Source organism: Pelophylax lessonae (genome assembly GCF_965119305.1).
Source record: "Pelophylax lessonae genome assembly, chromosome: 11".
In the NCBI taxonomy this organism is placed as follows: domain Eukaryota; kingdom Metazoa; phylum Chordata; class Amphibia; order Anura; family Ranidae; genus Pelophylax; species Pelophylax lessonae.
The window spans coordinates 145,045,354-145,058,487 of NC_138778.1; the positions used below are offsets into that span (position 1 = coordinate 145,045,354).

Genomic DNA, 13,134 nt, shown 5'->3' on the forward strand with positions numbered 1-13,134 from the left:
TACCAGCCAGAGCCAGCAGTACCCACAGCAGAACCAGCAGTGCCCACAGCAGTACCAGCCAGAGCCAGTAGTACCCACAGCAGTACCAGCCAGAGTCAGCAGTACCCACAACAGTACCAGCCACCAGTACCTACAGCACAGTACCAGCCAGCAGTACCTACAGCACAGTACCAGCCAGCAGTACCCACAGCAGTACCAGCCTGAGTCAGCAGTACCAGCCAGCAGTACCAGCCAGCATAGTACCAGCCAGCAGTACCAGCCTGAGCCAGCAGTACCCAAGGCAGTACATACAGAACAGTACCAGCCTGAATCAGCAATACCCACAGCAGTACCAGCCTGAGCCAGCAGTACCAGCCAGCACTTCCCCCAGAGCACAGTACAAGCCAGCAGTACCAGCCTGAGCCAGCAGTACCCACAGCAGTACCAGCCAGCTGTACCCACCAGCATTACCCGCCAGCAGTTATTTTCAAAACTTACCACCACAAAGTCGACTGCGCTCCAGACTGACCGACGCAAACCTGGAAAACCAGTTGCGAGTAGCAACATCATTAATACCAGCTAACATCACACACCTCACCAAAGAGAAGCAGTTGCAGCTATCACATTAGGGGTGAGTTATTTAAATTTTTGACCAAATAAAACAGGCACATTAAGTTGATAATTTTGTACGGCCCCCGAATGATTTCATAAATACCCAAATGGCCCTTGGCAGAAAAAAGGTTCCCCATCCCTGGGGTAACGTAACACACCATAGGTGCTTTAGTGTGTTGAGATGTCATTCAATTTCAACGCAGTGCATAACGCAAAACATGTTTAACACACAACATAATGTGTGTTAAACACAGCACAATGGACTGACTAGGGGTAAATGGGCCATAAAGGTTGGTAGGTTGTGGAATGACCCACAGCTGGAGGAAGCAATGGCAAAAGCGTTGCAACATTTCTTATGTATTAGCATCTACGGGATAGTGTAACATTGTCAATTTTGTTTTTAATTTGAACTAAAACTGCTGAAATTTGGAAAAGGTTTGACATTTGTCTCTTATAACCAAACTATCATCCCTATTAATACAGGTATGATGCAATGATATACAGGAGCCTGTATCTGCAGACCTAACCTGTCCATTTTCTGCACAGGGCTTCCCTTCATGCCACCTTTTTGGGGGCTTGGATTTCATATATGTCGCTGGGGATACTCAACTACTGAAATGACTCGGGAGGTGGTGAAAAATATGAGCAAGGCCAATATGCCTTTGGTAAGAGGACAGAAATACCTATACATTATTTCTTCTTAGGGTAAACATTCTAAACTCTTTATTCATAAATCTTAAAACTGAACTTCAAGCAAACTGTTGTATATATACAGATAAAATGCCTATGAGAGTTGTACAAAAAGATTTGTATTTCTGCCCTTCCAATTCTGATATAAAAGTGCATCTCATAAAACTAGAATATCATCAAAAAGCTAATTTATTTCAGTAATTCAACTCAAAAAGTTAAACTCAACTATTTTATATAGAAGCGTTACACACAGAGTGATATTTTTCAAGTATTTCTTTCTTTTAATTTTGATGATTATGGCTTACACCTAGTGAAAATCCAAAACTCAGTATTTCAGAAAATTAGAACAGAAGACCGATAAAAAAAAAAAAAAAGATTTTTAGTACAGAAAAGTATGTCAATGTACAGTAAAGTATGCACTCAATACTTACACAAGTGGCATGGAGGCGATCAGCCTGTGGCACTGCTGAAGTGTTATGGAAGCCCAGGTTTCTTTGATAGTGTCTTTCAGCTTATCTGCATTGTTGGGTCTGGTGTCTCTCATCTTCCTCTTGACAATACCCCACAGAATCTCTATGGGGATTAGGTCAGGCCAGTTAGCTGGCCAATCAAGCACAGTGATGATACCATGATCATTAAACCAGGTATTGGTAGTTTTGGCAGTGTGAGCGGTGCAAAGCCCTGCTGGAAAATGAAATCAGCATCTTCATAAAGCTGGTCAGCAGAGGGAAGCATGAAGTGCTCTAGAATTTCCTGCTAGAGGGATGCGCTGACTTTGGACTTGATAAAACACAGTGGCCCAATACCAGCAGATGACATGGCTCCCCAAATCATCACTGACTGTGGAAACTTAACACTGAACCTCATGCAACTTGAATTCTGTGCCTCTCCACTCTTCCTTCACACTCTGGGACCTTGATTTCCAAATGAAATCCAAAATTTTCCACAGTCCGTGATGTTTTAGGGAGCCATGTCATTTGCTGGTGTTGGTCCACTGTGTTTTATCAAGTTCAAAGTCAGCGCAGCCCTCTAGCAGGAAATTCTAGAGCACTTCATTCTTCCCTCCGCTGACCAGCTTTATGGAGATGATGATTTCATTTTCCAGGACTTGGCACCGCCCACACTGCCAAAACTACCAATACCTGGTTTGCTGATAATGGTATTACTGTGCTTGATTGGCCAGCAAACTCGCCTGACCTAAACCCCGTAGAGAATCTGTGGGGTATTGTCAAGAGAAAAATGAGAGACCCCAGACCCAACAATGCAGATGAGCTGAAAGCCGCTATCAAAGCAACCTGGGCTTCCAAAACACCTTAGCAGTGCCACAGGCTGTAGAAAATTGTGGTTGATGATAAAAACCTATCAAACACACGCCCAGCGCTAGTAGTCCCTATGAAATACTAGATGATAACACAAAGTATTGACATGCAACACAATACTGATGTAACTCCAAGTATTAGCATGTAACACTGAACTGGTGCAACAATAAATATAAATAAATCAATAAATATATATATATATATATATATATATATATATATATATATATATATCTGATTAGAAGCCGCTGTAAATAAACAGTACTATAAATGAAGTGCAGTTAATAACGTGTCAATACACAAAATCAATCACACTCCGCAGCGCTATACTCAAAGTCATCCGCTCTGAGTATCAAAAACGTCAAATATAAAACAAAATGCACAGGACCATCATATGAATGTAAGTGTCCATTACATAGAGCAGTCTCTATAACTCCCCAGTGAGGTTTTCTACTGTCAGAGTGACATGGAGTTCATAATCCCAGATCGAATGAATAGTGTTACTTCAATCCGGATAAAGTGAAATGGGTCCACCACCACACCTCCAGTGCTCCCCTCTAGATTAAACACTCACCAGACCAACAGAGATCAGAAGCCTCTATGTTATTGCCTTTCAGTTGTCTCTCCAAATCTCTGGTTAATAGATACAGATCACTGCACGCTGTAGCTTCCTGTTTCCTGTGCTGAGACTCTCCAGTACCATGTGACACAATTTGACCAATGGAAAAAGACAAGAGTAGGGCTCGGATAGTGTGATAACGTTTTCAACTGTTTATTGCTAAAAACACAATCAATCCGCCCCCCCCCCCCTGTTAAACATGCTTACATTCAAGTGCAGGATATTCAGCATATAAGTTAATGGAATACCGCCAGTATATAGCCCAATCCGGCCGATCAGTCAGCTCCCCGCAGGTCTCCCACCTCTGCTATGGAAGCCACGGCTTCTCGGCAAGGACATCCGACTCCTGGCGTGGTGGTGGACCGATTTCACTTTATCCGGATTGAAGTAACACTATTCATTCGATCTGGGATTATGAACTCCATGTCACTCTGACAGTAGAAAACCTCACTGGGGAGTTATAGAGACTGCTCTATGTATTGGACACTTACATTCATATGATGGTCCTGTGCATTTTGTTTTATATTTGACGTTTTTGATACTCGGAGCGGATGACTTTGAGTATAGTGCTGCTGAGTGTGATTGATTTTGTGTATTGACACGTTATTAACTGCACTTCATTGCTGCATTGCTGCATTGATGCAGTAATTCATGCAAAAGGAGCCCCGACCAAGTATTGAGTGATTACTATACTGTACATGGACTTACTTTTCAGTAAACATAAAAATTGAGAATGGCGCCTCCTAGTGATAAAATTCTACAAATATTGGTACAGCAGCCATCAATTTTTGGTATAACTAAAAATAAAAGGTTATAGAAATTTGAGGCGCTGTATCTCAAAGTGCTACATGCTAAAAATGTGTGATTATTATAATATATAAATAGATGATATATGAATAAACAATTAATAAACCTTATTGATCCAATATCATATAAATTAAAAATCCAAATGAGTGTTAAAAGTCTATTGCATTGAGCAATATAATAAATAAATAGAGGATATATGAATAAACAATTAAAAAACCTTGGTGATCCAATATAATATAAATTAAAAAATGAGTGTTAAAAGTCCATTGCAATATCTAAAACAGCAATTTCACCACTAAAGTGCCAAAGTGCTTGAAAATTCTTATTATTATAAGGTGCTAGTGCTTGATAATCTTCTACCCATTGATATAAGGGTCACTCACCAGATGACTAAGGGATTCTAGGACCCAGCTTGCTTTGCTATTAATCCAATTAGGATAACCTCCTTAGCGATGCAATATAATCACTGGATAGCCCCCTGGATTCACAAGGGGGGGAATAGTGCTTGTCCCACAATAGGATGGCACATCGTCCCCCAAAAAAGAAAGAATAGATGATTGCGCAATAACGTTTTTTATTTAGATAGTTAAAAATTAATGTACATTACTCACATTTAAAAGTGCCATAAACCGGCACACGCTACTAGCAGTAGGGAGAATGCCGCTCGATCTTGGCATGCGTTCCAACAAAAGGGGATGTGACGAAACTGGAAGTGTTGCCACTAGATCGACCTCAATGCATTTCCCAGTGTAGCCTCATCAGGAAGTTGACCAGCGGCCATTTTCCCAGTTCCTATATACTCTCAAGTTAATTCCTATTTGTTACTTTATACCCGAGGGTGCTCCGTGTAATAAACAAATGCTAAATTAATACAAATCGAATCCCATGAATTTAGAGCTATATATGTGACTAATTAATGGTCTGTTAAATTATTTAATAGATTTTGATGGCACTTCCTGTTGGTTACCCTCCGCTGCTTTAGATCCGTTACAATTTATACATATATTAATGCAATAAATATTCTCAAATTCAATATCAATATGATTAATATTTAATATAATAGAATAAAATACTCCAATTAAAATACAGATAATGGCCGTAAATATGGGAACCACTAAATAGATTAACCATCTAGTGGAAAATGCTCTATCATCAGCCCCCCATTTAATTCATTATACATGTAATATCCATTATCATCCACTAGATGGATTGGTCAACTCATTATTTATTACATTTATGTAATACCGCTTTTTTCAACTACAAACCCGATTCCAAAAAAGTTGGGACACTGTACAAATTGTGAATAAAAACAGAATGCAATGATGTGGAAGTTTCAAATTTCAATATTTTATTCAGAATACAACATAGATGACATATCAAATGTTTAAACTGAGAAAATGTATAATTTTAAGGGAAAAATAAGTTGATTTTAAATTTCATGGCATCAACACATCTCAAAAAAGTTGGGACAAGGCCATGTTTACCACTGTGTGGCGTCCCCTCTTCTTTTATAACAGTCTGCAAATGTCTGGGGACTGAGGAGACAAGTTGCTGAAGTTTAGGAATAGGAATGTTGTCCCATTCTTGTCTAATACAGGCTTCTAGATGCTCAACTGTCTTAGATCTTCTTTGTCGCATCTTCCTCTTTATGATGCGCCAAATGTTTTCTATGGGTGAAAGATCTGGACTGCAGGCTGGTCATTTCAGTACCCGGATCCTTCTTCTACGCAGCCATGATGTTGTAATTGATGCAGTATGTGGTCTGTCAATGTCGTGTTGGAAAATGCAAGGTTTTCCCTGCAAGAGACGACGTCTGGATGGGAGCATATGTTGTTCTAGAACTTGGATATACCTTTCAGCATTGATGGTGCCTTTCCAGATGTGTAAGCTGCCCATGCCACACGCACTCATGCAGCCCCATACCATCAGAGATGCAGGCTTCTGAACTGAGTGCTGATAACAACTTAGGTTGTCCTTGTCCTCTTTAGTCCGGATGACATGGCTTCCCAGTTTTCCAAAAAGAACTTCAAATTTTGATTGGTCTGACCACAGAACAGTTTTCCACTTTGCCACAGACCATTTTAAATGAGCCTTGGCCCAGAGAAAACGCCTGCGCCTCTGGATCATGTTTAGGTATGGCTTCTTTTTTGGCCTATAGAGTATTAGCTGACAACAGCGAATGGCACGGTGGATTGTGTTCACCGACAATGTTTTCTGGAAGTATTCCTGAGCCCATGTTGTGATTTCCATTACAGTAGCATTCCTGTATGTGATGCAGTGCCGTCTAAGGGTCCGAAGATCACAGGCATCCAGTACGGTTTTCCGGCCTTGACCCTTACGCACAGAGATTGTTCCAGATTCTCTGAATCTTTGGATGATATTATGCACTGTAGATGATGAGAACTTCAAACTCTTTGCAATTTTTCTCTGAGAAACTCCTTTCTGATATTGCTCCACTATTTTTCGCCGAAGCATTGGGGGAATTGGTGATCCTTTGCACATCTTGACTTCTGAGAGACACTGCCACTCTGAGAGGCTCTTTTTATACCCAAACATGTTGCCAATTGACCGAATAAGTTGTAAATTGGTCCTCCAGCTGTTCCTTATATGTACATTTAACTTTTCCGGCCTCTTATTGCTACCTGTCCCAGCTTTTTTGGAATGTGTAGCTGTCATGAAATCCAAAATGAACCAATATTTGGCATGACATTTCAACATGTCTCACTTTCAACATTTAATATGTTATCTATATTATATTGTGAATAAAATATAAGTTTATGAGATTTGTAAATTAGTCCATTCCTTTTTTACTCACAATTTGTACAGTGTCCCAACTTTTTTGGAATTGGGTTTGTAGATGGTTAATCTCCTATGAGCATGAGCTACACAGCACAGCACAGCGGATTGACTTTTTGCCTTGCTTCTCCCTTTCTCAAACTAAACTTTGCTATACAGAGATCGCAAGAGGTTGAAAACAAGTCAACTTCATGTGCTTATACTGCTTACAGTTACCATGGTATATAATAAAATACAGCGCTGCATTAATTTGGAGCTCAGCTTTAAGGGATACAACATGATCACTTCTCTGCCCCCAACCTGGGATTGTACAGTGAAGACGCAGAAGAATCATAGTGATGAGTCCTCTCTGCTTTCTCCTACTGTCAACATTTTCTTGTCAGCTCATGTGTTCTGTAGAACATGTGATTGGCCACTAGTTCTGCCTTTCCCAGTCTGTATAGTGGATCCTGGGTATATGTATTGCAAAAATGAACTGCACATTTTTTTAAAGTTTTTTTTTTATTTTGGCATACACTTTAATGGCGGATGAAATGTTCAGGAAAACATTGATCCACCTGCACTTGGCAAAGGTTTTGATTAGAATGGAGTGAAGAAAAGTTTATTGTTGAGGTGTACATCCAATTTAATGAATTCTGCAGACAACTACTGTTGACCTCCTGAAAACACTAATGAATTATGTATACGACCACTGTTAAATGATTTCTGAAAACACTAGTTGCCTGTCTTGTCATGTTGATCCTTTGGCCTCTTGGCTTTGACCTTACTAACTGCATACTAGTTCTGAATTGGTGACTTGCACTAAAATCTGAACTCTTGATTTGCAAATTTGTTCCAAAATGTCTGCATGAAAGCCGGGCAAATAGCACTTGTGAAGGAGTTAAGCAAAGACAGTTGAAATATATTCCATATGATGAAGTTCTTTTATTGGCTGCCTTGATTTCTCTGCTGGAGTACTGTCCAGGAAGTCAGGAAATGAAACAAATGATGAACAAGAGAAGACAATTTTTAAACCTATTCTGATATATGTAATCTTTTCACAACTATATGATGCTTCACAGGATGTACAATGGAATGACATTGACTACATGGATACATACAGAGACTTCACATATGACCAGACACGTTTTAAGGACTATGCAGAGATGGTCAAAGATTTCCATGAGCAAGGTCGTAAATACATCATGATTGTGGTAAGGAACTATGATAGAATCCAAGTATAGAGTATAAAGGAAATCCATTTAAAGTGTATCTATAGCAAAAACATTTTGGAAACAGTGAGGGAGAAGTTCAAAATCTGTCAAGTGTTTTTTTGGGGTTTTTTTTTTTTTTTGCTGTCTGTCCCCACTGTATAGATTCACTCTGTTTGTCCTGGTGACCATTTTAAAAGGGACAGTTAGAGATGGAAAAAACATAATATCTTATTTGTACTGGACAGGACAGCAAGTGATAGACTGTGGGTTATATGCCTTTACCTTCAGGTGATTGGACACGGGCAATGGCTTTGTGGGGAATGCCCCCAGTGCTTCCTCATAAAACCTCACCCACTCCACCGGGCTCCATTTTTTTGCTATTGTCCTTCAGTGATTGGTATTATTATTCTACAAGATTTATATAGTGCCAAGAGTTTGCGCAGCACTTTATAACATGAGGGCAGTTACAATACAATTCAATACAGGAGGAATCAGAGGGCCCTGCTCCGTAGGTGAACCCCTTCTTCTGATATAGAGAAGTCTTCTAAAGCCGCCTTTTTAACTTTTCTTTGACTGACACTTCTATCAAGATATGATTGCCTCAAGGCTCACTAGCAATTTTCGGATCCTTGATGTACATATTGTACATCTTAGGAACAGTACCCAGGCCCCGCAACAATGGGGCCAGTCTGTAATGTTTGCTTTAGGCACTGAATCCTGCGTTTACCACTAGCCTTGGCATGTGGCACAAAGAATCTACAGTAGATAGCTACTGGGTGTTGTACAGGTCCGTGGCTGTGGTCCAATTCTATGGCTCCCAAACTCTGAAAACCCTTTTGAGGTATGCCTGCCATGACGGGTAAAGCTGGTTCTTTCTGGGAGTTTGTTTGTGAATTTTTATGTAAAACAGGGTTTTCATGAATTTGTTACTGGGTTCTAGGTGTTACTCATTGTGTTTTCCTCTCTGTAAATGTCTCTGCTACAAAAGAATTGACAGGCTTTCCCACACTGTTCTGTTTCTCAAGTGGTGACGTAGTTGCATTATTCCTTCTGGCTGATGCACTTATGCCCACCATTACCGCCCAAAACACAAGAAGCACGTCTGTAGGACTCCTAAGCTACCAGCTGTTTCAGAGACACAGCCAAAGGACATCAGTGAGCGCCTGGGTTATCGTGTCTCCTTTCCCAAACATGCCACTAACTTCTCATTCTGCATCCATTCCATGAGGGCCCCACAGGGTATCCACTCACTTAAAGGAGTTGTAAAGTCAGCAGGTTATTTATCTTCATGCATAGATGCATGAAGATACAACCCCAAAGAGGGCAGGGGCTGATGGGATTGTACAATATGTATACACTATATTGTCAAAAGTATTGGGACGCCTGCCTTTACACACACACAAACTTTAATGGCATCCCAGATTTAGTCCGTTGGGTTCAATATTAAGTTGGCCCATCCTTTGCAGCTTTACCAACTTCAACTCTTCTGGGAAGGTTGTCTACAAGGTTTAGGAGTGTGTCTATGGGAATGTTTGACCATTCTTCCAGAAGCGCATTTGTGAGGTCAGGCACTGATGTTAGACGAGAAGGCCTGGCTCACAGTCTGTGCTCTAAAGGTGTTCCTAGGGTTAAGGTTAGGACTCTGTGCAGGCCAATCAAGTTCTTCTACCCCTAACTCGCTCTTCCATGTCTTTATAGAACTTGCTTTGTGCACTGGTGCACAGTCAGGTGGGTCATCCCCAAACAGTTCCCACAAAGTTGGGAGCATGAAATTGTCCAAAATGTCTTGGTATGCTGACACCTTAAGATCTCCCTTCACTGGAACTAAGGGGCCAAGCCCAAACCCTGAAAAACAACCCCACACCTTAATCCCCCCTCCACCAAATGATTTGGACCAGTGCACAAAGCAAGGTCCATAATGGCATGGATGAGCATGTTTGGAACTTGACTGCCTCCACAGGGTCTTGACCTCAACCCGATAGAACACCTTCGGAATGAATTAGAGCACAGACTGCGAGCCAGGCCTTCTCGTCCAATATCAGTGCCTGACCTCACAAATGCGCTACTGGAAGAATGGTCAAATATTCCCATAGACACATTCCTAAACCTTGTACACAGCCTTCCCAGAAGAGTTGAAGCTGTTATAGCTGCAAAGGGTGCGCCAACTCAATATTGAACCCTACAGACTAAAACTGGGATGCCATTAAAGTTCATGTGCGTGTAAAGGCAGGCATCTCAATACTTTTGCCAATATAGTGTACATTATGTAAAGCACTGCCGAAATTGACAGTGCCATATAAGTACTTGTGAATACTGTGAACCCAATCGCGCCAATAAACAATTGAATGAACTATATCATTAATAATTTGGCAGTTGCTGTTACAAATCTATTGGTTAAACTGTGAAATAAAAAATTGCAAGAGTGATATACTCTATGCAATAAACAGCGCTAGCTCTACAAATTGGGCAAAAAACATCAACCCACCCACAAAAAAACAAATAAACTGTCACGTACCTGGTGGAGATTGAGCCGTAGAGGGGGCTTCTCTTGCACCTCCTGTCCAACACCCCTGGTAGTGATGACAGACGGTGTAGGACACAGAGTGGCACGAGGGCCGGTATAGCAGGTGGTGTCTGGACAGAAGACTGATGGCTGTGGATCACCGGATGAACACCTGTAACTAGAACTCTGTGATGCTGGATGAGAAGGCAGGAGCGAAGCCAGAACACAAGCCAAGGAGTCGTCAACAGCCGGACAGCACGGGTACAGGAACGTGAGACAGGAGCGGAGTCAGGATACAAGCCGAAGTCGGTACACAGTCTGGCAGCGAGGTACAAAAGCATAAGGCAAAAGCAGGGTCAGACACAAGCCGAGGTCACAGGTAGGCAGGCAGGAATCCAAAGGAGAGTCAAGGGCAAGCCGGGTCGGTATAACAGGTAATCCAGAAGCAGGTCAGGGCACAAGTAAACAGGAAAAAGCTGAAAGACCACTCAGCAATATGCTCCTGTCACCGCTCAGTATAAATAGGCCGTTTGGCGCCAATTACGTGCGCACGTTGCGTACGCGCGTTCGCGCATGCGCATTCGCACATTCCTTCCTGTGTGCCTGGGCATGCGCACAAACGTCTGTTTGGGTCCAGCTGAGCGTCTCTTACATAAACAGTGTGACAATAACAACCTAAATTCTCCATATACTCCATTGTGTCGTTTATCTTGGAGTATATGGAGGATTTATGTTGGGACTGTTGTCACTGGACTCTAATTTAAGTTTTTGTGTGCACTGGGTCATAGGGGTCACACAACTTCTCTTTGTTGTTGCACAAGTATTCACATTGTATATTTTTATATTCTCATTTGGGTATTATTGTCACACTGTTTGTGGGTGGGTTGATGTTTTTTGCCCAATTTGTAGAGCTAATGCTGTTTATTGCATAGAGTATATTACTCTTGCGCAATTTTTTATTTCACTATATAAGTACTTGTATTAAATAATATTAGCTACATTATGCATCCTCTTCCATCATTGCTAGGAGGCTCAGGCTGCTAATTTCCAGGGCTTACACCCTCAAGAAACGGGTTCCATATTTCCATATTAGGGCCCATTCCACCATATTGTAAGGGATTAGCTCGGTGGCGGGTGTGGATGACCCCTTGGGGGGTGCGTTTTCCCAGAGAGGTAGCCGACAAGTGCTTGCAAACAAACAGTGTGGTTTATTAAATGGTGTTTTCTTCACCAGGCTGTATGCAGCAAAACATCCAAAATAAAATAAAACAGAAAATAAATCCTTGCCTCTGTGGGCGGCTACCTTCTCACAACTGGAACCTGCCTAAGTGTCTGTCTCCAACCTACCGTCGGGCAGACTTCCTTGTCCTACAGCGGACACTCAATAGTCCTTTTATAATAGCTTCACAGGGCAACACAGTCCTTTTGTTTCTTTCACATCAACAGTTCGTCTTCTCACCTTTGAGACGTATTCACCCTTGGTTACCGTCCCGGGCACACATCACTCCGGGGGGTCTTCTCCCAGGCCCACACATCCTGTCGGGAGGCACACGCTGACTGTCCTCCTGCTCCCAGCCCACATGGCTTCAGGATGCAGCTTCTGGAGGCAGCAAACAATAGGACTTTCTCTGAACAAATTATAGAGCCTTAACTCCCTCATTCTGAACAGGTGAAGGCCTTTCAACTTCCTGCTGGCTAGCTCTGTAGCCAACACCCTAAATTAATTAATGGACTTTCTAAATCAGGTGGAAATGTATCTCCTTCCTGTGACTACATTCCCAGATTTAGCTGACTTCCTGTCACATACCCCCCCCTCTTGTTTCAACCCTAGGGTTGGGACACATATTTCCAGGCACGCATGTGTCAGGCACTGCTGACTCACTGATAAGCCTCCTATTATCCTCAAGCTTCCGGATGAAACTGTTTTGTCATCTTCATTGACGGATTTCTCATAAATGCCACACAGTTTGTCTCTCATCTCATATACACCTTCTTCAACTGCATTTTTGGCATCATTTTGCTCCTTCTCGTTTCTGTCATCTTCATTGACAGCTTTCTCATAAATGTCAGACAGCTTGTCCCTCATAACCGTCTGTCCAATCCACCATGGAGGACCGTGATCCATAGGCAACTCAATTGGGCTAGTCTTAATGTCTTCAACATTCTTAAGACGCCTCTCTCTGCAATCCATAAATGTTTTCCACAAAACTTTGAGAACCTTTGCTTCACTAAGCTTTGTTCCAAGTAGGGACTCTTGACATCCCTCTGTGACTTGAGTTGCCTCTCCATACATCTGTACACAATCATTGACTTTTTGTTGTAAAAGGGAATGATCTTCCTTCTTGAGCTTTGCTTGCTCTAAGATGCTGTGCAGAGGATTTTCCAATTGAGACAACAGGCTGTCACACATTTCTTCAAAGTGACCCCTGTTCCTTTTCCCAGAGATATCAATATCATTCACCAAACATTTCATATTCATAGGCAGATCTGAAGCATTTGCACTCATCAACTTCTTAAACTTTTCGCCCTCCTGAGCGAGTCGCAGTAAAGGCCTACTATTTGATTTGATATTCAGTTTATATTTCTTGCCAAACTCTTCACAGAAGAAGCCAACCA

General features: G+C 41.7%; 1 protein-coding gene across 1 annotated transcript in view; it reads left to right on the forward strand.

The window, feature by feature from the left end:
* Positions 1-13,134, forward strand: part of GAA (alpha glucosidase) — a 193,319-nt gene that overhangs the window by 69,054 nt on the left and 111,131 nt on the right. Inside the window, exons 7-8 of the mRNA XM_082271730.1 lie at positions 1,138-1,256; positions 7,884-8,015. Of these exons, the coding sequence (XP_082127856.1) occupies positions 1,138-1,256; positions 7,884-8,015 (251 nt within the window). The remainder of the gene's footprint in view (positions 1-1,137; positions 1,257-7,883; positions 8,016-13,134) is intronic.